General features: G+C 25.0%; 9 protein-coding genes across 9 annotated transcripts in view; 5 read left to right on the top strand and 4 right to left on the bottom strand.

The window, feature by feature from the left end:
• The first annotated feature begins 151 nt into the window (after positions 1-151).
• Positions 152-2,435, top strand: DICPUDRAFT_52083 (uncharacterized protein). Its single transcript, XM_003283109.1, has 4 exons — positions 152-169; positions 362-667; positions 757-1,426; positions 1,510-2,435. The coding sequence occupies exons 2-4, from the start codon at positions 540-542 to the stop codon at positions 2,197-2,199; spliced, it is 1,488 nt and encodes a 495-aa protein (XP_003283157.1). The 5' UTR covers positions 152-169; positions 362-539; the 3' UTR covers positions 2,200-2,435.
• Positions 2,436-2,685: 250 nt separating this feature from the next.
• Positions 2,686-9,607, top strand: DICPUDRAFT_96277 (uncharacterized protein; the record flags this gene model as incomplete). Its single annotated transcript, XM_003283108.1, has 9 exons — positions 2,686-3,409; positions 4,154-4,696; positions 4,793-5,128; positions 5,229-5,731; positions 5,808-7,394; positions 7,464-7,897; positions 7,975-8,744; positions 8,824-9,177; positions 9,252-9,607. The coding sequence occupies 9 exons, from the start codon at positions 2,686-2,688 to the stop codon at positions 9,605-9,607; spliced, it is 5,607 nt and encodes a 1,868-aa protein (XP_003283156.1).
• A 1,353-nt stretch (positions 9,608-10,960) lies between these two features.
• Positions 10,961-13,061, top strand: DICPUDRAFT_74136 (uncharacterized protein; the record flags this gene model as incomplete). The annotated part of the gene is made up of 2 exons (XM_003283107.1): positions 10,961-12,244; positions 12,768-13,061. 2 exons carry the CDS (start codon positions 10,961-10,963, stop codon positions 13,059-13,061), a joined length of 1,578 nt encoding a protein of 525 aa, XP_003283155.1.
• A 1,593-nt stretch (positions 13,062-14,654) lies between these two features.
• DICPUDRAFT_74135 (uncharacterized protein) lies at positions 14,655-15,466 on the top strand (the record flags this gene model as incomplete). Its single annotated transcript, XM_003283106.1, has 2 exons — positions 14,655-14,744; positions 15,149-15,466. The coding sequence occupies 2 exons, from the start codon at positions 14,655-14,657 to the stop codon at positions 15,464-15,466; spliced, it is 408 nt and encodes a 135-aa protein (XP_003283154.1).
• A 364-nt stretch (positions 15,467-15,830) lies between these two features.
• Positions 15,831-17,403, bottom strand: DICPUDRAFT_25344 (uncharacterized protein; the record flags this gene model as incomplete). The annotated part of the gene is made up of 2 exons (XM_003283056.1): positions 15,831-17,243; positions 17,350-17,403. The coding sequence occupies 2 exons, from the start codon at positions 17,401-17,403 to the stop codon at positions 15,831-15,833; spliced, it is 1,467 nt and encodes a 488-aa protein (XP_003283104.1).
• A 279-nt stretch (positions 17,404-17,682) lies between these two features.
• On the bottom strand, positions 17,683-18,520 carry DICPUDRAFT_91039 (uncharacterized protein). Its single transcript, XM_003283055.1, has 3 exons — positions 18,180-18,520; positions 18,006-18,115; positions 17,683-17,919 (listed from the first exon to the last, which is right to left on the bottom strand). The coding sequence occupies exons 1-3, from the start codon at positions 18,385-18,387 to the stop codon at positions 17,842-17,844; spliced, it is 396 nt and encodes a 131-aa protein (XP_003283103.1). The 5' UTR covers positions 18,388-18,520; the 3' UTR covers positions 17,683-17,841.
• Positions 18,521-19,407: 887 nt separating this feature from the next.
• Positions 19,408-20,700, bottom strand: DICPUDRAFT_25333 (uncharacterized protein; the record flags this gene model as incomplete). The annotated part of the gene is made up of 4 exons (XM_003283054.1): positions 19,408-19,720; positions 19,800-20,056; positions 20,145-20,497; positions 20,574-20,700. 4 exons carry the CDS (start codon positions 20,698-20,700, stop codon positions 19,408-19,410), a joined length of 1,050 nt encoding a protein of 349 aa, XP_003283102.1.
• Positions 20,701-21,766: 1,066 nt separating this feature from the next.
• On the top strand, positions 21,767-23,380 carry DICPUDRAFT_85737 (uncharacterized protein; the record flags this gene model as incomplete). Its single annotated transcript, XM_003283105.1, has 6 exons — positions 21,767-21,841; positions 21,942-22,045; positions 22,113-22,141; positions 22,294-22,355; positions 22,540-23,003; positions 23,080-23,380. 6 exons carry the CDS (start codon positions 21,767-21,769, stop codon positions 23,378-23,380), a joined length of 1,035 nt encoding a protein of 344 aa, XP_003283153.1.
• A 385-nt stretch (positions 23,381-23,765) lies between these two features.
• The window catches only part of DICPUDRAFT_96275 (uncharacterized protein), a 4,636-nt gene continuing 4,402 nt past the window's right edge, over positions 23,766-23,999 (bottom strand). The window contains exon 3 of the mRNA XM_003283053.1: positions 23,766-23,999. Coding sequence (XP_003283101.1) covers positions 23,952-23,999 — 48 coding nt within the window. The 3' untranslated portion in view covers positions 23,766-23,951.

Below are 23,999 nucleotides of genomic sequence, written 5' to 3'. Positions count from 1 at the left end.
AACCAACAAAAAAACCCTCCCACACTCACATATATATTGTTTTATTAATTTTTTTATTTTTTTTATTTTAAAACAAAACTTAAAATTTTTTTATAAAAAAAAAAAAACAATTTAAAATTTTTTTATTTATATATAAATATAACTTGGTTTATAGATTTACAAAAATAGTGTGGGTATTTTTTATTTTTTTATATATTATTTATATAAATAATAATCAATTTAATAATTAAATAAATAAATAATATTTTTTGTTTTTTTTATATTTTTTTTTAAAAAAATATTTTTTTTATTTTATTTTTATTTTTATTTTTTTTAATTTTTTTTTTTGGTGAATAAAAAACTAATTTTTTTATGTTAACAGAGAAAAATATTTATTTAACATAGGTTCAACAGCAGCATTATAAAATAATAAAAAAAATAGAATATATATATATATGTTTTAAATAAATAGCTTAAATTCTTTTTATATAGTTTTTTTTATATATATTTTTTTTTTTTTTTTTTTATTTTTTTTAGAATTTCAACATATATATAGGAAGATGAGTAATAGTCATAGTGATACAAATAGCCCAGTCAAAGAGGCTTTTTGGAGGTTTTCAAGAAAAAGTCCAGGTATTGCAAAGCCTGTAAATAATACTCATCCACACAGATTTGAAAAATTTAATGGGTATTTTCATATAGCATATAATTAGTTAAATAGTAATAGTAGTAGGATGTGTTATTAATACTCATATTTATTTAATTATACTTATTTAGTAATATGATACCAAATAGGAAAAAAGATTATGACAGTATATATAATAGTAATAATAGTCATGGACAGTTTTCATCCCATTTAACAACATCAGGTGATTCAATAAATATACATAACAGTAATATAGCAACAACTACAACTACCACCACAACAACATCAATGACAGCAACAACAAATACAACAGTTACAAATATAACAGGTGAAACCACTCATCTATCAATTTCAACATCAAGCACAACATCACTACCACCTTCACCCAATTCATTGTCGTCATCACTAAATTCAAGTAATGGCGGCATTGATACTTCACAAACAAGTCAACAACAGAATATAGCACAATTAAATAATAATAGAACCAAGAAATTTGAAAAGCTTTTAACAGGGTCTAATGTTGATTTAGAGTCATTAAAATCATTGGGATGGAGGGGAATACCCGATAAATATAGGGCAATGTCATGGAAAATACTATTGGGTTATTTACCAACCAATGAAGAAAGAAGAGATGAACATTTAGAAAGAAAAAGAAAAGAGTATAGAGACAGTTTACCACAATATTATATATGTGACGAAAAAAAGAATGAAGCTGATAGAAAAACTTTAAAACAAATTCAGGTAGATGTTCCAAGAACAAATCCAGGTGTACCATTATTTCAACATCCAAAAATTCAAATGGTAATAGCGATAGTAACACATTAGTGTGTATAAATATATATAAATGACCTTATTTATTAATTTTTATTTTTCAAACTTTATAGTTATTAGAAAGAATATTATATATATGGAGTATTAGACATCCATCAACAGGATATGTTCAAGGTATTAACGATTTAGCAACACCATTTATTTGGGTATTTTTATCAGAATATGTAGAGGATATTATGTGTTGTCAAGTTGATAAAATCGAATCTAATATGTTGGCTAATGTTGAAGCGGATTCATATTGGTGTCTTACAAAACTATTAGATGGTATTCAAGATCATTACACATTTGCACAACCAGGAATACAAAGAATGTTAGCACAATTAAAAGGCCTTTTAGAAAAGATCAATCATTCACTATGTGCCCATTTAGCCGATCAAGATGCTCAATTTATAGCTTTTGCATTTAGATGGATGAATTGTTTGCTCATGAGAGAGATCCCATTTCCATTGGTTATTCGTATGTGGGATACTTATCTCAGTGAAAAGGAAGGTTTCAGTGTTTTTCATGTTTACGTTTGCGCTGCATTTCTAGTTTTATGGTCCGATGATATTAAACAAAGAGATTTTCCAGATATTATGATATTTTTACAAAAACCACCAACTCAAAATTGGGAAGAACGTGAAATTGAAAGTTTATTTAGTACAGCTTTTTATTATAGATCATTGTATGAAGAGGCTCAATCCCATTTAAAATCAAATAATAGTAATAATAATAATAACAATAATAATAATAATAATAATTAATATTTAAGAACAATAATTATAATAATATAATAGTAATAAAAAATAAAAATAATATTGTAATAAAAAGGAAATAAAAAATATATATACAAAAGAAAATAAATTATTTAAATAATTTAAATAATAATAACAATAATAATAATAATAGTAACAATAATAATATTAATAATTAATAATTAATTGTTAATAAATAATTAATAATTAATAAATATAACTCTAATTTTTTTTTTTTTAAAATCAAATCATTTCCAAAAGATAAAAAGATGATATGGTGAATTATTATCAAAATTTTGTTCAAAATTTTTTTTATTTTTTTGTGATTGTTTTAAGATTACTTTTTTTTTATTTTTTTTATTAATTTTTTTTATTAATTTTTATTTTTTAAGTGCTTTTTTTTTATAATTTTTTTATTAATTTTTTTAATTATATTTTTTTTAATTTTTTTAAGTTTTCATTTTTTACTCTTACAAATATTATTAAGTACAAATAATGGATATTCCTGATGAACAAAAAGTTAAAAATTATCACATTTTTTTAGAGGTTAGCAGAGAATTACCACATGTAGAAATTTCATTATTATTTGATTTAATTTCATCATTCCATAATTCTTCGGATTTAATAAGTTTTTTAAAGGGTGATGACTCTAACTACCAGCAATCAAATACAAATAGCAGATCAAATACTACAACAACAACAACAACAACTACTACTACCAATAATAGTAATAATAATAATAATAATAATCATAAAGTTAGAAAAATTCATAACCCAGTTTTGGATGCTGTAGGTTCAAATCAATATTCAAATGAGAGTAGTTACGTACGAGAAGAAATAATAAATGAAATATTAGAATGGGGACCATTTCAAGTATGTGAATGGTTAAAAAATAATAATGTACTTGGAAGTCTTATTCCAATATTTGGAAGTATCGACAAGTCCGGTTTAGCACTATTAGAAATTGATGATATAGAGGAAAAATCTGAAAGATATGGAATATATACTTTTGGTCTTAAAAAGAATCTCAAATACGAAATGAACAGAACTTTGGGAAGAAAAAATCCAATCACAGAGAATTTAAACAACAAAAAAATTTTAGATTTAAATATGGGCCAAGTTTCAGAATTATTACGTCAAAATAATTTATCAACATTAGTACAAACATTTGAAGAAAACCATATCAATGGTATAGCATTATTATATTTGAAAAATGATAGTATTATAGATAATGCATTGCCAGTAGGATTAAAAATTAATTTAAAAAACTTAATTAAGTCATTTTATAGATAGCATTTATAAAAATAGTTATAAAATAAAAAAATAAAACAGAAATAATAAAAGATATTTATAATTAACTTATTTATTATTTTTTATTTTATTTTGTATTTTATATTTTTTATTTTTTCAATTTATTTTTTGTTTGAAATTTTTTTTTTAAATTGTAAAATATAAAATAAAAATAAAAATTAAAATAAAACAAAAAATGAAATAAAAACAAGGTAAATAAATATTTTATTAATTCTCATATTTTATTATAAAGCATTTGTATTTGTATTTGTATTTGTATTTGTATTTGTATTTGTATTTGTATTTGTATTTGTATTTGTATTTGTATATGTATTTATTTATATAGTTATATAATTTGGTTTTTTGATTATATAGTCGCAACTTTTAATAAAATCAATATTTTTATAAAAAAACATCCCAAAATATATCGCAACGGCAAATTTTTATTTGAACCTAGAAATATCTAAATAATAATCTTGGGGAAAAAATTTATTTTTTAAAATAAAAAAAAAAAAAAAAAAAAAAAAAATATTCAATAAAATGCTTCTATATAAACATATAATAATATTATTTTTATATTTTAAATATATATACTGTATTTATTTTAATTAACTATATCAGATTTTTAATATGTTTTAATATTTTTTTTTCTTTTTAAAAAATATTATTATAGGTTTAGATATCAATAGTACAGAAATATTCCAAAGAAATACAAATATATTAGGAGTTGATTTTAGTTATGCAGTTGCAGATATCAAAGTAGATCAAGATATTTATCTCTATGATTTGCTTACTTGTAGTAGTTTTAAATGTCCAGATACCATAAATTCAACTATAGATTGCTCTTGTGATTATACAGAAAAAGGTAATTGTCCAAAGGTAAACCCATTGTGTAACAAAGAATGCCCTGACAATGAAAACTATCAGTGTGATGGTGATTGGATAGTGCTGGAACAGATGAATAAAGAATATGAATATACAATAAATACAAAAACACAATTCAGATTTAAGGCAAATGGCACTCATTGTAATGGTATTAGTCTAAAGGTAACTTCTATCAGTGGCTATGGTTATTCATCAATTGGTTCAAATTTACTTTCACAAAACATTAGATCTAATAATGAGAGGGCTTACGGAGGTGAAGCATTTCAAAGAAATATAAATTTTAATATTTGCCCCAATGACAATATTGAGTCGTTTCTTAAAAAACAACTAGGTAAGCACTTGCTATATTTTTACATTATCAAACCTCACTTTAAAATATAAAATATTAAAATTAATAATAACAACAATTGTTTTATTATTATTTTAGAATCGTGGACAACCGATACTTATTTTATTGTAATTGAACCAATTGAAGGTTCTTTTACATTTTCTTTAATCATCAACTCAATAGAAATTAAAGATAGTGATCCTTCTGCTGAACCATGTCAAATAATCCATCCATCTCATAGATGTATCAATCTTAATGAACAAAATTTATTATATATCTCACGTCCAATTTTTTTCACTCTTCAAATAACCAAACCAGATTATTATTATATTAGTTTACCAAACGTTGACTCTTTCTCTGTTCTTTATATTTCTGATGACGAAAATAATAAATACCCCGATTTATATAACTCAACATATCAATTATTAGAACAAAGTAAGTTTTAAAATAAAATTTTTTTTTATGAATATTATTAAAGTTGAACTAAAACAAAAAAAAATTAGTGTATTAATTTTTTATTTTTATTTATATTTAGGGGAAAATAAACTATTGTTATATTTAGAACCAATAAATAGTACACATCCATTAATACTTTATATAAGGCTAGCTCCAATTTATGCTTCAGGAGTAATCTTTTCTGTTAATAACTATGGAATTAGATATCAATACCCACTTTCATCATCTCGATCAGTTCAAGCAGGTTATTTTGATTTAAGAGCTACATCAAAACTGTTATTAAATGAGAAAGCTTTTTACACTCAAAATTTCATAATAACTTTATCTCTTGAAAAGAGCCTGTTTTTTAATTTGTTCCCTCAGAAAGATTTAAACCCTGTATATCAAGACCCTTATTTTATTGGTACAAAGATAAAAAATGTCATTCCAAGTTATAATTCTTTTAAACCAAAATCTTTTCAAATTTCTTTTTTACTTGACAAGAAATCAAATTTATTTTATGAGAAATATCTAGATTTTGAAACTTTGGAAAAAAATTCAACATTTGTAATTAATCAACATTTATTTAACAAAGAAGGAAAGGTAAATATAATTGTTATTATTGTTATTATAATAAAATAATAGTTTTTAATATTAAACAAATTTTTTTTTTTTTTAGCAAATAAAACTAATAGTAAAATTTAAATCATCAAAAGAATCCAATGAATGTATTAGTGAAGAGTATAAGGAGATTAGTAATTTAATGAATAATGTTTCAGCTTTGTTACTTAAAAGTTCAAACGAAATTGATACAAATAGTTATAGATTTGCTTTAGATACCCTTTTAAATAGTAATGCTTGGTTAGGTTGTCAAAATAAAATTAACAGTTTTTATCAATCTGATTTTGTCCAAATCAAAAAATCCATTTCAAATTGCCCATATACTAATAGTAACGATCCTCTATATATTTCAAACCCATGTTGCAATAAACAACTCAGTTATTATCAATGTTGCAACCCCTTTTTAACAACAATCAACTCAACAAAAAATATCGGGTTTAATTATGATTTAATTAATGACCAATGTTCAAGTAAAGAGTGCACAATTTCTGTATTATCAGAATATAATAAAACTATTTTAAATATTGATGAGTGTTCAACTAAAGCCCTCGACTTAACCGTTGCCAATTATAGTGTTGTTTTGGCTATTAGGGAATGTAAAGATGTACTTGCAGCCCCCCATTGTTCAAAAGATTCTGACTGTATCAATTATGGGTCCAAAAAGTGTGACCTGTATCAAAGAGTTTGCGAATCAGATTTTGAAGTGATCGATAGAGAATATATAAAGTGTGTTTTAAAGAAACTGCCAATTGGAACTCTATTTTATTTTATAAATGGAACAACTATAGTTAATGAAACCACAATCAATAATGTGTACCATCAACATTTATCTCTAGATTGCATCGGAAGAAAGTCCATATATAACCGTTCAACTTATTCCTATATTGCAAACTATCAAGACTTTAATTGTAAAATTAAAAGAGGTTGTTTAGATTCTACCTGCATGATTGATTTTGATGTTTGTTATCTTGGCTATTCTTTTCAATTAGAGTCCAAAGAAATAGAATGTAGCTCATTTGGCTATTGTCCATCATTGCCATGCGAAAACTCAGAAGAATGTAGAGCTCAGTGTGATTCAGTATCGTCATTTTGCGGTTATTGTTCAAATGACAAATGCTATAGCTTGGAGAATAAGGACCAAACCTCGTGCCAATCTCAAAACATTTGCATTTTACCCAATGGATCTTATTTAACAAATGTGACATCAGAAAAAGAGTGCAGGGAAAGTTATGGAAAGTGCACACATGGGTGCGGTAAAAAATGTGTTTATATTGGTGGTACGGAGGAAAATGAATATTCTGGTTGTTTTTCAAATGACCAAAACCAGTTTTGTGTAATAGCTGGTGGTAATTTTTCAAATGAATATGGAATATGTTTTTTTCAAATGGATAAAGAAGAATGCGAAGCATCAAATTTCATTTGGACAGATTGTTCAAACAAACCTTTAGGCGATTGTGCAGGAGATAAGGGTAGTTTAGGTAGTTGTTTTTCAAAAGACATAGAATGTACCTCTGAGCAACAATGTAAAGATCAATCTGGTATATGCTCTGATGATTCTTATTTTAAAGGGGGAAGTATAACTTTATCAAACAGTTTAGGAAGGTGTGTCCGTCCACCTAACGATCCGAATTATTTTTGTAATCCTGTAAGATATTAAAAGTATTTAATATTATTATCACAATTATTTATTTCTAATATATTACATATATAATAGGCAAACCATCGATATTCTCCATTAGGATGCTATTTATTTACCGCTCCTATGAATAAGGAACAATGCTCGGAGGCTGGCTTTAAATGGTGGAAACCTTCTATAAATAAGGATGAATGCTTATCACACTTGGGTTGTAAAATTTTGGTACCATTCGGATCATCATATTCTTTTTATTTTAATGGGATGGATAAAGATCAATGTTTAAACTGTAACAATTCTTTGAATGAATTCACAAATAAATTCGCATGGGAGGAGGGAGAATGGTTACCAGGAATTTATGTTTCAACGCAATGGTTTACAACACCAACTCCATATGTTTCTAATCAAATTAAAAAAACCTTCAATTATGAATTATTTTATTCAAATATAAAAAAAGCATTAGGTTCTCAAAATTCTGAATTGTATCGTACAGAATCGTTATGTAGAATTGAAAGGTATTCATTATATTTAAATTTATATAAATGTATATATTTTATATATACTAATAATTTTATGTTAAATTTTCATTTAGAATTAGAAAATCATTAGATTCTTTAGTATGCAGCTGTGGGGATGGATCATCTTGTTTTGAATCATCAATTCCTGTTATTGGAATAACCAAGGTATGTCCATCGCTGCAATCAAACTTTTCTTTTGAAATTGGAAGACTGGAATTTAGCAATGATTCAATTCAACAAACATGCCAAACACTCACAATTTCCCAAATTAATAAAGGAATCTATACATCTACAGTATCTGATTCTTTAGCATCAAACTTTGTATCCTATAATAAACCAGATAACTTTGCAGTTTTAAATTCTAAAAAAGCTATAATTGGCACATTAATCAGCGATGGTATCATGATTTCCTCAAGATCAGGCATTAGTAATATTAATATTTGTTTCAAAATTTCAACTTTATCTGAAACTATTAACAAAAAATATACTGTTTTAGACATTGCAATACAAAAAGAGAATCAATCAATCCCAACTCCATTAAATCTAGATAGTTATAAAGTGTCAGACTTTTACTGCACCAATGTACTCAATGTACCAGAAGGAAATCCAATATATTTTCAAATTAATCGTTTAGTTAACTGGGAAAATAACAAAAAAGAATTATTTGATCAACAAACAATAGGGCTGATGTATACTCTTGCAGTTCTTTTCCTTTTAGTTTCATTGTTTGGATTCTATCAAGTCATTACAATTATATATTTATACATAAAGAAAGTTATTTTATCTTTTCAACTTATTCAGCTTATAACCATTACAGTTACAGTATTTATTACAATTAGATCAGGTATGTTAGTTTTTTATAACAAAAAAAAAAAAAAAAAAATTTCTAATTAAAAATTTTTTAGTATATTTTTTCTTATTAGTTGAAGGAAAACTTTTAAACAATCCAATACTAGACTATATTCTTGTTGTGCTACCCACTTTTATTTATTTTTCAACTTTTAGTATTGTACTCTCTCTTTGGTTTATGATAGTTTATTTGGTACAAAAAAAAAACAGAAATACAGTAACCCTTTTAAAAAGACTGCATATAATTGTACTCTTTATAAATGTTTTACTCTACCTTTTCTTTATTGGAATCATTTTAATCTATCAATATTCCAAAGTTATACCAGATAATCAATGTGGGACCCGTTTATTTATTCCCAGCCAAATTTCAAATACACAAAAAGCAATTAGTATTTCATATGCTGTAGTTCAGTCAATTATTTCTTTGGGTAGGTCAATAGTCTTATTTTTTATTATTAAAATTTTAAAACCATTTTTATATATTTACTAATATATAAAATAGTTTTTGCAATTTTATTTGTTTATTTAGGAAGAAGTCTCTACAAAACTTTAAGTTTGAAATCCATCAAAACCTTATCTAACTCTGATCACCAACAAAAAATATTCGTAGTTTCAATTGTTTGCAGTATAGGATTCATACTTCATTGTATATTTGTATTAGTACTGGTATCAAATATAAACTCAATTGTTTTTAGTTTCATAGGTCTAGTAATTACAGAGTTAGCCCCAACAGTGGCTTTATTATATTGTTTTAACCCAGGAACATTTACAAATAAAATAAAAGAAAAACACCAAATAAATTCAAAAGAAATAAAAAAAATATCAAGCAATAGCTCCAATAATCCCCATCAAAATTAATTCATAATAAATAGTTTTTACAAATTAATAAATAAATTAAATATTTAAATAAAAATAAAATTTTTTTTTAATTTATCTTTTTTTAATTAAGATTTTTATTGATGGTGGTAAATATTTAACACCAAAGAACCAACATCATTTAATGGTTTTTTAAGGATTTGGGTTAATAAATATCTGTTAATTAGAGTTGATAATAATGTAAAATTTTTTTTTTCACCTTATGATTTACCAATACAGTCTCTTACACCGATTCCAAAATGAACAAGGTTTGTTTGGCTACCGTAATTAAAAAAATATTGGTTAATTTATTATTTTTTTTTAATTAATTAAATAATGGTTTTTAATTTATAGTTATCTTTGTAAAATAAGTTTTAAATTTTATTTAAAATTCTATTTAAAATTCTATTTTTTAAAAAATCAATTTTTATAATTATTTTTATTTTTTTAAATGTATAAAATTAGGGTTTTTATTAATAGAAATATAACTAATAAATATAAAAAAACTCAATAGTTGATTTTTAAATAGTGGGTTGTATTTAATATAAATTTTATATATATATGAAAAAAAATTAAAAAAAAAATAAAAAGATGATTCGACATATTTCTTTTTTTTATTTAGAAAAAAAAATAAAATAAATTGACACAAACTCTGATTTATATTTATTTGTTAAAAGCATTATTGTTTTTATTTTATTATTTAAATAAAAATATACATTTTTAATTTTTATAAATTATTATTTTTATTTATTATTTTTTTTTTTTTTTTTCATTAAAAAATATTATTTTTTTTATTATAATCATAATGTAAAATATAAAAAAATATAAAAAAAATAATAAATAAACCAATAATAAATAATAATCATTAAAAAAAAGTAATTTTCATATCTTTATTTACAATGATTAATTTAGTTTTTTTTTTTTCGTAATCATGCAGTTCCTGATTTTTTTTTTTTTCTTTATTAGGAAAAAAAACTATTTAACTTCAAATAATAAAACTAAAAAAAAAAAAGGCATTGTGTGGGAAAACCGGGTTTTCAAAACCCCCACATAATTTTTATAATCATTTTTTAATTTTAATTTTATATTTTTTTTAATTTAAATTTTTATGTTTTTTTTAATTTAAATTTTTATGTTTTTTTTAATTTAAATTTTTTGTTTTTTTTTAATTTTTTCATAGCTTGAAATAAATTTTTTTTTTTTTTTTTCAACATAAAAATAATTATATAACTTTATTTTTTAATATATTATAATACATACAATAAAATTTTAATAACAATAATAATTTTTATTTTAATTAATAATAAATAACTTATAAATAATAATCCATATCACCACTCCGTATTTAAATCAATAATGGATTATTTATATTATTTTTGTGTTTTTGTCATTGGTGTTTCACTTTTATATATTATTCAACATTTTTATATTGTTATATATAACAACACCAACAACACCAATACCAACTCCAACTCCAACGCCAACAACAACGCCAACGCCAACGTCAATGCTGATGCCAACGCCTACGCCAACGCCAACGCCAACGCCAACGCCAACGCCAACGCCAACGCCAACGCCAACGCCAACGCCAACGCCAACGCCAACACCAATGCTGATGTCAACTCCAACTCCAACACCAATGCTGATGTCAACGCCATCTGTACAGCTTTCTTAGAACAAGAGCTCCTAAGACAACAAGTACAACAACAACAACAACAACACCCAGAGCCACAGCCACAGCCAAAACCTAAAAACACTGGACCAATCCCTGGTTATAGAATGCTATTTAAAGCTATGGAAGAGTACGAGCGCCAACAACAAGAACAAGAACCAGAACCAGAACCAGAACCAGAATCAGTACCACAATCACAACCAAAACACACTGGATCAACCCCTGGTTATAGATCACTCTTTAAAGCTATGTATGAATTCGAGAAACAACAACAGGAATTAGAACCAGAGCCAGAACAAGAATTAGAGCCAGAGCCAGAGCCAGAGCCAGAATCAGAATCAGAACCAGAGCCAGAGCCAGAGCCAGAGCCAGAGCCAGAGCCAGAACCAGAACCAGAACCAGAACCAGAGCCAGAGCCAGAGCCAGAGCCAGAATCAGAATCAGAATCAGAATCAGAGCCAGAGCCAGAGCCAGAGCCAGAGCCAGAACCAAAGCCAGAACCAATTTACCCAACATTCAACCCATCTCACTCACGTTATGCTGCTACCACCACTGCCACTGCCGCAACAACAATCAATCAATCATCTACAAAACCACGCTCACGCGCACAACAACGTTCACGTCCACAACCACTTCCACGTCCAAATCCACGTCCACGTCCACGTCCATGTCCACGTCCACAATCACGCTCACGCCCACAACACAATTCCTCAAGAGCACGTTCAAATAGATATCCAACATTAAACAGAGAGCATTCACGTTATAATGCCGCTGGTAATTCTCAATCATTTAATGTTCCACAACAATGCCCACAACAACCACAACAACCATTTACACCATCAAGGGCAAATTCCAATTACCCAGCATTTAATAGTGCTCATTCTCGTTTCAATACTGCAGGTGAACCATCAAGTATTCCAGCAACCAACCAACAAAGTGCCCACCAATCAGAATACCCATCATTCAATGTAGACCATTCTCGTTATGAGTGTGCAGGTTCACCAACCCCATCAAACAACCCAATTTTCGATTCTGCTGATGAAGAAAAATTAAAAAGAGATCAAGCAGAAAAAGACCGTATTGAAAAAGAAAAGTTGGAAGAAGAAAGATTACAACAAGAACGTGTTGAAAATTATAGACTAGAACAAGAGCGTATCCAACAAGAAGCAATTGAAAGAGCACGTATTCAACAAGAAATTTTAGAAAAAGAACGTGCTGATAAAGAAAGAATTGAACAAGAACGTCTTGAGCAAGAAAATGAAAATATTGGTGACTGTTCCATTTGTTACATTACATTAAATACCACCAATGTCTGCTCCATCGAATGTTCTCATAAATTTTGCTTCAACTGTATCCGTAAATGGTTAAAGGAAGATAATACTTGTCCATTATGTAGAAAAGAGTTTTATTTTGTCAAAGTAAGTAATTCATACATTCATATTTATATAATTAATAGAACATTTATTAATTTATTTCTTTATTTAATTGCAGATAGAGGGTCAAGCAGAGAAATCAATTTATGATGTTATATCAGATGATAATTCCGATGAAGATTCCGATGATGATTCAAATAATGGTGACAACAACAATGATAATAGATCAGACTCCAATTCCCACGCTGATCATAATGATAATTACGACTCTGGATTCGTTCACAACAACGATAACGAATATGGTTTCAATCCCGATGACTACCTTCCAGATGAATATTTTATCAATAACGACAACCATTTATTTGATGATTCAAATCAAGAAGAATCTGTTGACTATATGAATCTCAATTAAATTTAATATAGTTAACATAATCATCAAAGGAATTAAAGAAATAATATCATCATTATCAACTATAAATAATAAATATTGCATCATACAATTCAACCCTTTAGAAAAAGCTCAGAAAAAGACAAGTAGATACTTATAAATCCAAAAACCATTACAAAAGCAAAATTTAAAGGTAAAAATAATAATAACATTAATATAAATATAACTATATTTGATTATAAAAGATACTAACACTTAATTTTAAATATTTATTTAGTTTAATTCAAATTCTTTCTTTATAATATCAAAACGCTTATTGTTTAAAGTCTAATCAAAAATTTGGGGTCTTTGTTCCATCACGCCACATCCAAAGTCATAATACAGCAGCATAACCACACATATCCAACATCAATACTGGCATTCATCTTGGTCCTCAGCATTATCATCAGCATCCTCACCGGCATTCATCTTGGTACTCAGCATTATCATCAGCATCATCACTGGCATTCATCTTGGTCCTCAGCATTATCATTAGCATCCTCACTGGCATTCGTCTTGGTCCTCAGCATTATCATCAGCATCATCACTGGCATTCATCTTGGTACTCAGCATTATCATTAGCATCCTCACTGGCATTCGTCTTGGTCCTCAGCATTATCATCAGAATCATCACTGGCATTCATCTTGGTACTCAGCATTATCATCAGCATCCTCACTGGCATTTATCTTGGTCCTCAGCGTTATCATTAGCATCCTCACTGGCATTTATCTTGGTCCTCAGCATTATCATCAGCATCCTCACTGGCATTCATCTTGGTACTCAGCATTATCATCAGCATCCTCACTGGCATTCATCTTGGTACTCAGCATTATCATTAGCATCCTCACTGGCATTTATCTTGGTCCTCAGCGTTATCATCAGCATCCTCACTGGCATTTATCTTGGTCCTCAGCGTTATCATCAGCATCCTCACTGGCATTCATCTTGGTCCTCAGCGTTATCATTAGCATCCTCACTGGCATTCATCTTGGTCCTCAGCATTATCATCAGCATCCTCACTGGCATTCATCTTGGTCCTCAGCATTATCATCAGCATCATCACTGGCATTTATCTTGGTCCTCAGCGTTATCATCAGCATCCTCACTGGCATTTATCTTGGTCCTCAGCATTATCATCAGCATCATCACTGGCATTCGTCTTGGTCCTCAGCATTATCATCAGCATCATCACTGGCATTCATCTTGGTACTCAGCATTATCATCAGCATCCTCACTGGCATTCATCTTGGTACTCAGCATTATCATTAGCATCCTCACTGGCATTCATCTTGGTCCTCAGCGTTATCATCATCATCATGAGCATCCTCACCGGCATTCGTCTTGGTCCTCAGCATTATCATAATCATTAGAATTCATCTTGCCCCTCATCACCATCAGCATTCATCATCATCAGCATCAGCTTTCATAAGCAGCTGCATCATCCACCCTAAAGCTTTAAAAAGAACTTTTAGTAAATCAATAATAATTAATAATTTTATAAAAAAAAAAAAAAAAAAAAAAAAAAAAATAATAATAATAATAATAGAATCAAACATTCACATATTTCAATCTATTTGATGGAAGAAATTCATTTTCCCTGGCCAGGAAAATATATTGGAACATCAAATGATTTTAATAATATTTTCAGTATCAAAAAGATTTCATTGGTATTTTCATATTTTATATTATTTCAACATCAATTATAATAATTAAATTAACAAATAACAATCAGTTAAAAAGTATATTTAGTTCAATTTAATTATTATCAATTCAGATTTCATTTTTATATTTCATAAAGAGTTAGTTATATAATTATATATTAATAAAAAAATAAAGATTAAAAATTTATAACATACTTATTTTTTATTTTCTAATGATTTTATAAATTTATAAATATATAAAGATTAAAAATCTATAACATATTTCTTTTTTTATTTTCTAATGATTTTATTAATTTTATAAATAATCGACAGTCTAAACCATGGTTTCTATCTTTTTTTACACATCATCATTATTTCATTTTACTAATATCTTATATTAAGCAAACCCACAACTTTATAATGAAATCCAGATTCAATTTAAAAGATTCAATGACCATAAAGTACATGCCGAGGCAAGATTATCGAATGCATCTGAACAACTATCGGAAATAAAAAAAGTTGCAAAAAAAGAAATTTTTGAATTTAAATTAAAATTGAAAGATTCAGAATCTAAATTAGCATTGAAAAAAGAACAAATCTATGATATTGCCAAATCATGTAAAATACCTTTTTCAAAAGCTCCAATTCACAACAGCAATGAATCTTTTAAAGAGTCAAGATGTTATAACCACTCCAATCATTACTCAAAAAGTAATGGGTCAGAAATGGCAGAATGTGAAGAGCAATAGTTGGCAAATATACCACAGCAACTCTTAGCCTAATTAGTTATCAAAGTGGATCCTCTAATAGCCCACTGTTTTATCATCAAATGATGAAATTGACCATTAAAAAAAGTAAAAGGAAACTTATTTTCTATTATTTAAATTTACTTCATTATTTTATTTATTGGTTTTTTTAAACAAATCCATTTGTTTTTATACCAGATCCAAAAATGAAAAATAAAAAAATTTAAATATAAAAATAAAAAAAAAAATAATTTATAAATCGTAATTCATAATTCATATTTTTCTTTTCAGAAAAAAAATAAAGTTTCCAGAAAAGATTCTGGATTAATTATTATTAGGATTTTTTTGAAAATATATTTTATTTATTTTATCTTTTTTTAAGTAATACCTTTGTTCTTGGTGGTTGGTATGTTAAACCAAAAGAGCCAACATCATTTAATGGTTTTGATGGATCTGGGTTAATAAATTCGTATCTGTTAATTAGAGTTGATAATAATGTAAAAATTTCTGTTTCACCTAATGATTTACCAATACAGTCTCTTACACCGATTCCAAAATGAACAAGGTTTGTTTGGCTACCGTAATTTAAATTTGATGATTCCATAAATCTTTCTGGTATAAATTCATTTGGACTACTAAAGAATTCTTCGCATCTATGTGAAGCATAGATATTTTGGAATACTTGAGTTCCTGCAGCAATTTTGACACCTTCAACTTCTACATCAACTGATGTTACATGTGGAATACCTAAAAGTCCAATGGGGTACATACGGAAGGTTTCTTTCATTACCATTGTTAAATATTGAATAGATGAACGATATTTACTATGGGTAATTACAGTTTCATTTGGAAAAATTGAAGTTGAAATACAATTGTTTAATTTAGATTGAATATCTGGATGGTTAATGAGTTCGATTAAACAAAAGATCATTGTATTGGCACTTGTATCACTACCAGCTGAAACCATATCAATTGCAGTATGAGTTACATTACCCCAACTGATATTTCCTTTTTCGTATTCTTTAACTAAACCACCAACTATTGTTTCATTTTCTTCTAAAAAGGTACCGTTTTCTATTTCTTCTTGTTTGGTCTTTTGATACTTTTTGATTAAAACATCTGTTTCTTCAGCGAGCTTGTTGTAGGTAACAAAAAATGGATGTTTAGGATTTGGCTTGATCCATGGAATAAAGTCAGAGACTACAGGAGTACCAGCAACTAAAAAGAAGTCCATAATTGCTTTGATTATACCTTCAGTTTGTGAAACCTTATCATATGGATAATCTACACCGAATAAAAATCTAAGGATTATGTTCAATGAAAACATATGTAAATAACTATTGATTTCAAAAGGTTCATTACTATCTGCATGTTGATCGAATAACTTGATTAACTTTTCACATTCTTTTTTTATATGATCTTCCATTTTTTTAATTCTAACTGTAGTCATTTCACTTAATACTACTTTCTTTAAAAGAGCATGTTTTTCACCATTTAAAAATGCCATTTCTCCAAATTGATTTGCAAAGTATCTGCTATTTGGTTGCCATCTGCTTGCAAATGCTTCTGAATTTTCAATGAATGCCTTTCTAAGTGTTGGATAACCTGTAATTACAACAGTTTCATGTACACCCACTCTAACTCTAAAGATAGTGCCATACTGTTTGAACCATTTTTGAAATTGTAAATGGATATCTCCAGTCATATACAAAACATGACCTAAAACTGGTAAACCAATTGGACCTGGTATTTTAGAATTGATTTTACTCTTTCTATCATTCTAATTTTAAAAAAATAACAATATATAATAAAAATCAATTAATAAAAATAATTATAATTTAAAAAAATAAAAAATAAAAAATGAAAAATTAATTAAATCAACTTACATTAAAGAAATAAAGAGTAATAACAAAAATAACTAAAACAACTATATAATTCATTTTATATTATTTATATTTAAAAATAAATATATTTATATTTTTTTAAAAAAAATTATAAAAAAAGAAAAAAAAAAAAAAAATTTTAAAAAATAAAATCAAAAAAAAAACCCTTTAAAAATCTTTTTTTAGAAATTCGCCGTAATCAAATTATTTATTATTATGCAGCTTTTTGCTGTTATTTTTTTTTTTTTAATTATTAAGGATTTTTTTAATTATTCAAGATAAAACACATTAGATATTATTTTGTTTAAATAACGGTAAAATATTGGGTGATTTTTTAATTTAAATATAAATATACAATATAAATTTGTTATAAATAAAAAATTAATTTATTTAGTTGCATTTATAAATTAGGTTACAATATGTAATAATAATTTTTGAATTGTAAAAAAAACATTAAAAATTTTTTAGTTTTTTTTTTGTTTTTTGTTTTTTGTTTTAATATAAATTATATAAAAATATAACAATTAAAATAAAAAATGGTGGTAATAGAAGAATATTATATAACAATATAATCTAAATAAAATTAAATAAAAATAAAATTAATATTAAATAAAAAAAAAAAATTTGGTAAGTGGGTGTGTTAAAAATGAAATACAAACATCAACAACAGAAACCTGATGATTATCAACATTTACTTTAGATTCCTGATAATCCAAACAAAATCTTTTTCCTGAATAGCTTGTATGTCCATCGTTTTGCACTTTAGCAACTTTTAAAAAAAAATTAAATTAATTTAAATTTATAAAATTATAACTATATAAATTAATATTTACCATTATTTAAGCTATTTTGAATTATTAAACTTACATTAGGATTTAATATAATGGAGTCTGGGTAATAGTACCTATTGACTAATAATTTGAATCCATTAAAAACATCTCCAGATTCGTAACCTATAAGTGGTTTTGAACTATTTTCACAATGAATAAATAAAATAAAAGAAAATACAATGGATACAAATAATAAAATATTATATTTCATTTTTTAATAAAAAAAAAAAACTGGAGCAATTTAATTTTTATAAAAAAAAAATGACTTTTAATTTTTGGAATAAAGTTATTTTTACAAATGGGTGTAATATTATAAAGAAAAAAAAACTAGATTTATTTTATTTTCCTTTTTGTTTTTTTAAATAAGAAAAAAATAAAAACAATTAAATATTAATAAATATTATTTTAAATTATTATTTATTTTTTAAAACTAATGTTTTGTTTTGTTTATTTATTTTTTTATATTTTTTTTTAAGAATTTTATAAATCAATTTGATAAAAAAAAAAAAAAAAAAAAAAAAAACAAAGCCAAGGTTATATTAATAAATGCAGCTTACAAAAAAATTAGGAAGATAAAAAGTTTTTTCCCGTTGGCCCTTATTTAAAAAAAAAAAATAAAAAAAAAAATAAAAAAATTATTTATATTGGTTTTAAATCTATTTTTTTTTTTTTTTTATATTTTTTTTTTTTTTTTTATTATCCTAACTTTTTATTATTGGCCATATTTTATTTTATTTTAGAAAATCTATACCCAATTAAAACAAACCTAAATTGGTTAGTTCAATTAGTCCCATTGGAAATCAAAAAATTATTTTAAAAAAAAATAATAAAAAAAATAAAATAACCGAAATAAAAAAATTAAAATTAAAATAAAATATATTATTAGATTTTTTTAATTAAAACGAAATAAAACAACAAAAAAAAAAACAAAAGAAAATAAATGTTTATTAACAAAGCAAAAGAAAATATCTATAGTGCGATCCATTAATATTCTTTAAAAAATAAAAAATATGATGATACTTTCCGATGATGGTTCTATTATTTTAAAAGAATTAAAAGAAAGAACTGCAATCATCATTTTTCAAATAAATAATTATAGTTATATAAAAACCTAAACATAAATTTATAATAATATTTATTCATAAATTAATCAATTTTTTCTTAATTTTTTTTTATAATAAATATTTTTTGTATTTTTTTTATAATAAATAATGTTTTTGTATTTTATTTTTTAAATAGTTACAGAAATGGTTGTACCAACAGCATCAATATATGAATATGCTGGGAAATTGAAACCATTTCTAAAGTATGTGTATGGTAATGAATCTGTAATGATAATTTCAGTGGTAATTTCATATGTATAACCATCGCAATTGGTTGAATCACATTCGATAATCCATGAGAAACTGTATTTTGAATTTTGGGTAAATGAACTTGTAGTATATGAGCTTTGTTGTGAATTGAGTAATTCTGTTGATTGTGATAACTCTACACCTTTTGGTAATTTAATTGATGTTAAAGCTTGTAAACCAGTTGGTAATGTACTGCCAAAAAAAATAAATTAATATTTAATAAATTGTATCTCTATTATTATTATTTAAAATTATTTGTTTTAAAACCTACGCATTTATATTATCGATTGGGAAATAATTATCATAAGAGAATGAAGCAGTTACTTTAGTTTGATTACCAGAGAGCAATTCGGCTGAAGATTCGACATTAAGTGGATACATAATAGCACCCATATATGGAGTGCCACGTGGAGATTCTGGTTCAACGTAATTCCAAAGATCAACAAACTCAGTATATGACATATTGAAGAATCTTGGTTGACCATCACGATCCCATGGGTCGTGTGACATGATAATTTGATTGTTATCCTATAAAAATAAAAATTTAAAATTAATAAAACCATGTGGTGGGGTGGAGTGGGTGAGCTTTTTTAAAAAAAAAAAAAATAAAACATACATCATAACCAGTAATAACTCTGAAATGACCACCACGATCAGTTGGTAAATATGCCATTAAAACAATAACTGGAAAATCTTGAGCAACTAAAGCCTTGAGTTCATCTAGCCAAAGGGTTGCCGATGAATAACCTACTGATAATAAACCCAATGGGTAGTTTTTGAAACCATGTTGAGCCTCGTGTTTTGGTTCGTCTGTACCTTGAGTAGAACTTAAAATTGAAAATCTTGGTGTTCTAACGATATCATATGAACAAGTACCCACCTTGTTTGATGTTCTAGCAACATCGTCTAATTGTTTTTGATCGACTTTTCTTCCATTATATTCGAGTACCATTTGAAGTGATGCATCACCTAAATTAAATAATTATCGTCTATATTAATCCCTATTCTTTTCCCACTTTGACATACACAAATAGCATTTACTTACCGCAATTATATTGGGTTTCTTGACGATGATATGGAACATTTGGAATGCTGTAAGCTGATGGAATTGCTTTGACATATGCAACAACTCCAACAATTGCTATAATTAATGATAATATTAATTTATTCATTTTAGATATGTGTTTATCTTCTGTTCTTCAGATACACCTAAAATTATTGTTTTTCAAAACATTATAAAAAAAAAAAAAAAAGCTAAACAAAATTTTTTAAAAAATTTTTTAAAAAATAAAAAATAAAAAAATAAAAAAAATAATAAAATTTAATAAATATCTTGTTAAAATGGAAATGTTTTTATTACCTGGTTTTGAATACGCCCCTCTGTAAATAATTTTGATTTAGGAATTCCCTAAATTCCCCATACATGGGGGAATTCTATTTTATTTAAACAATTTTTGATTGAATAAATCTCTTTTATTTAATCAATTTTTTAAAAAAAAAAAAATAATTTTATTCAGAATGAAAACAATGGAAAAATATAAATAATGTATTCAAATATTAAATAGTACATTAGTATTGGTTTTAATATATTTTAATCTAAACAATCTATTTACTCCCAAATTTTAGATTCCTCTTATTTAAACAATTTTAATTAAAATAAAAAGATGGTGGTTAAAATTTAATGTAAATACCCACACCAAAATCCCCTCTCACCAAAAAATCTATAATTTAAATTCATCAACTATGGTGATATATATAAATAAATTTGAATTATTTTTTTTTTTTTTTTTTTTTTTTTTTTTTGTTTTAGTTTTTGTTTTTGTTTAAATTAAAAACGAATTACTTTTTATAAATATAGAATAAATAAAAAATAAATAAAAATAAATAAAAATAAAATAAAATAAAATAAAAAAATTAAAAAAAAAAAAAAATTTAAAATTTTTAAAATTTAAAAAAAAAAAAAAATTTTTAATATTCATTTATTTTAAAATTTTTAAATAAAACATATAATAATATATATAATTATACAAAAAATATATTGTTTAACAATAACTAATTCTAAAATATTTTTTATGTACTATTAACAAATATAATATTCAATAAATTTAAAATAGAAAATAAAAATTTTAAAATAGAAAATCAAAAATCAAAAATCAAAACAGAAAATAAACTTATAGTAATTAGCAATTAGTATTTATAATAATAATAATAATTCAAAATAAACATATAATTTTAAAAATGACTGAAGATATTGTATTTGAAAATATGCGTATTGATGATGACGAAGTTATACAAGAAGAAGATTTAGAAATGGTAATTATAAAAAACTAAAAATATAATATTTATAAATATATATGTTTAAACATTTCTAATATTTTTATTTATTTTTTTTTTTTTTTTTATTTTTCTTTAGAAATATTATTTAAAGAATAAAAAAGAATTTGAAAGTCTAGCTAAAGAAATGTTGTCAGGTAAAAAAGTATTATTTATAACAGGTGCTGGTTTAAGTATTAGCTCGTACGTATTTTTTTGATTTATTAATAATATTAATTATTATTTACTAATTTTTTAATTTTAATCATAGTGGTATTTCTCCATATCGTAATTCAAAAAGTAAGTTTTATTATTATTATTATTTCTAAAATTTCTCATTTTTCTTTATTGACGTAAAAAAAAAAAAAAAAAAAAAAAAAAATCATTTCAAAATAATTTAAATTATTTTAACTAATTATTAATCACATTTAAAATATTAAAAATAAAATTAGATGCTATTTGGGGTTCATTTATCACCACTTGGGGTACAAGAAAGAAGTTTATCGAGGATCCTGTAAGTAATAAAATATTAATAATATTAAAACAGTTTTTAAATAATAATAAATTATTTATAAATCTTGTTTAAAAAAAAAATAAAAAAAAATAAAAAATAACTAATTTTTATTTTTTTTATTTTTCGAATTTTTCCAAATTTATTTCTCTCAAAAAATATATGCAACATTAAAAAAAAATAACAGCAATCATTTTATAATGTATTTTGGTTACGTACACATGAAAAGCAAGAATATTTAGACGCATTACCAAACCCAGGGCATTTATCTATAACAAATTTTGTGGAACTTTGTAACGCAAATGTAATTACACAAAATGTCGACGAATTACACTTAAAGGCAAAAGTACCAGAGTCCAAACTAATTGAAATTCATGGTAGAATTTCAATGTACAAATGCATCACCAAAAACTGTACCTATGAATACGATGAAACTATTACATCAATCGATATCAACGACTATGCAATTAAAGGTTCAATGAAAGGTGGTGATCTTGAAATTAATCCACCACCATGTCCAAGCTGTTCAAACCCAATTTTACCACAATCGTTATTATTTGACGAAGATTATAATAGCCACAGCTTTTATCGTTACCATGAAGCAATGGATTGGATCGAAGAAGCCGATATAGTTGTTTTTATTGGTACAAGGTATGATATATTTTATAATTTATTGATATTAAAAACTTTTATTAATACCTTTTTTTTTTTTTTTTTTGATATTCAGTTTTAGTGTAGGTATTACAGAAGAAGTTGTTTATCAAGCCCAAACAAATAATAAAAAAATGTATAATTTTAATGTTTTTAAGGAAACCAAAGTTAAGAATATGAGACCAATTATTGGTCCATCTGAAATTACATTACCTTTACTAGAAAGACAATTTTTATATGAAGCCCAAAAGAAAATCCCAAAAAGACAAATTTGGTATGATAATACAATTAAAAGAATGGTTTTTGAAGCACAAGAGGAATTTAAAGAAAAACAAGCACTTAAAGCAAATTCAAGTACAGGTCGTGTCAGAGTTTAACAATAACATAGGCAATAACATTAGCAACAACATAACAATAGTAATAATTTTAATAATAAGAGAAATTGATTCAATTCAAATTTTTTAAGAAACCACCATATTGTATATACCCAAAAATAAAAATAAATAAAAAATAATAACCAATTCGCCATAAATGTAAAAAAGTCTAGTAATATAAATAAATATATCACCATTAATACACATATAAATTTTATATTAAACAATACAAGGAAAATTAAACTAAAAACCATCCAAGTAAAATAAATAAATTTTTAAAATATATTTTCCAAATAAAATAACTAATAAACTATATACAAATACTCTTTTATTTTTCTTTTTTTTTTTTTATTTATTTTTTATTTTCTTTTTTTTTTTTTTTTTTTTTAAATTTTACATATATTTTCTTTTTTGTTTATATTATTATTTATTATATATAAATATTTTAATTTTTATATTTTATTTTTTTATATTTACTATTAGCTGACTATACTAAAATATTTTATCAAATTGATTCATTAAAAGATTATTTCTTAAATTACAAATAATATTTAAATATTCATTGCAATAAACTTCATAAGATATTGGTATTGTTGGAATGGTTGCAGTTGGTGTAGACACT

This window comes from Dictyostelium purpureum (genome assembly GCF_000190715.1).
Source record: "Dictyostelium purpureum unplaced genomic scaffold DICPUscaffold_3, whole genome shotgun sequence".
Lineage (NCBI taxonomy): Eukaryota > Evosea > Eumycetozoa > Dictyosteliales > Dictyosteliaceae > Dictyostelium > Dictyostelium purpureum.
Note: the sequence above shows the minus strand (reverse complement) of the source record. Positions and strands in the feature narration are given on the sequence as shown.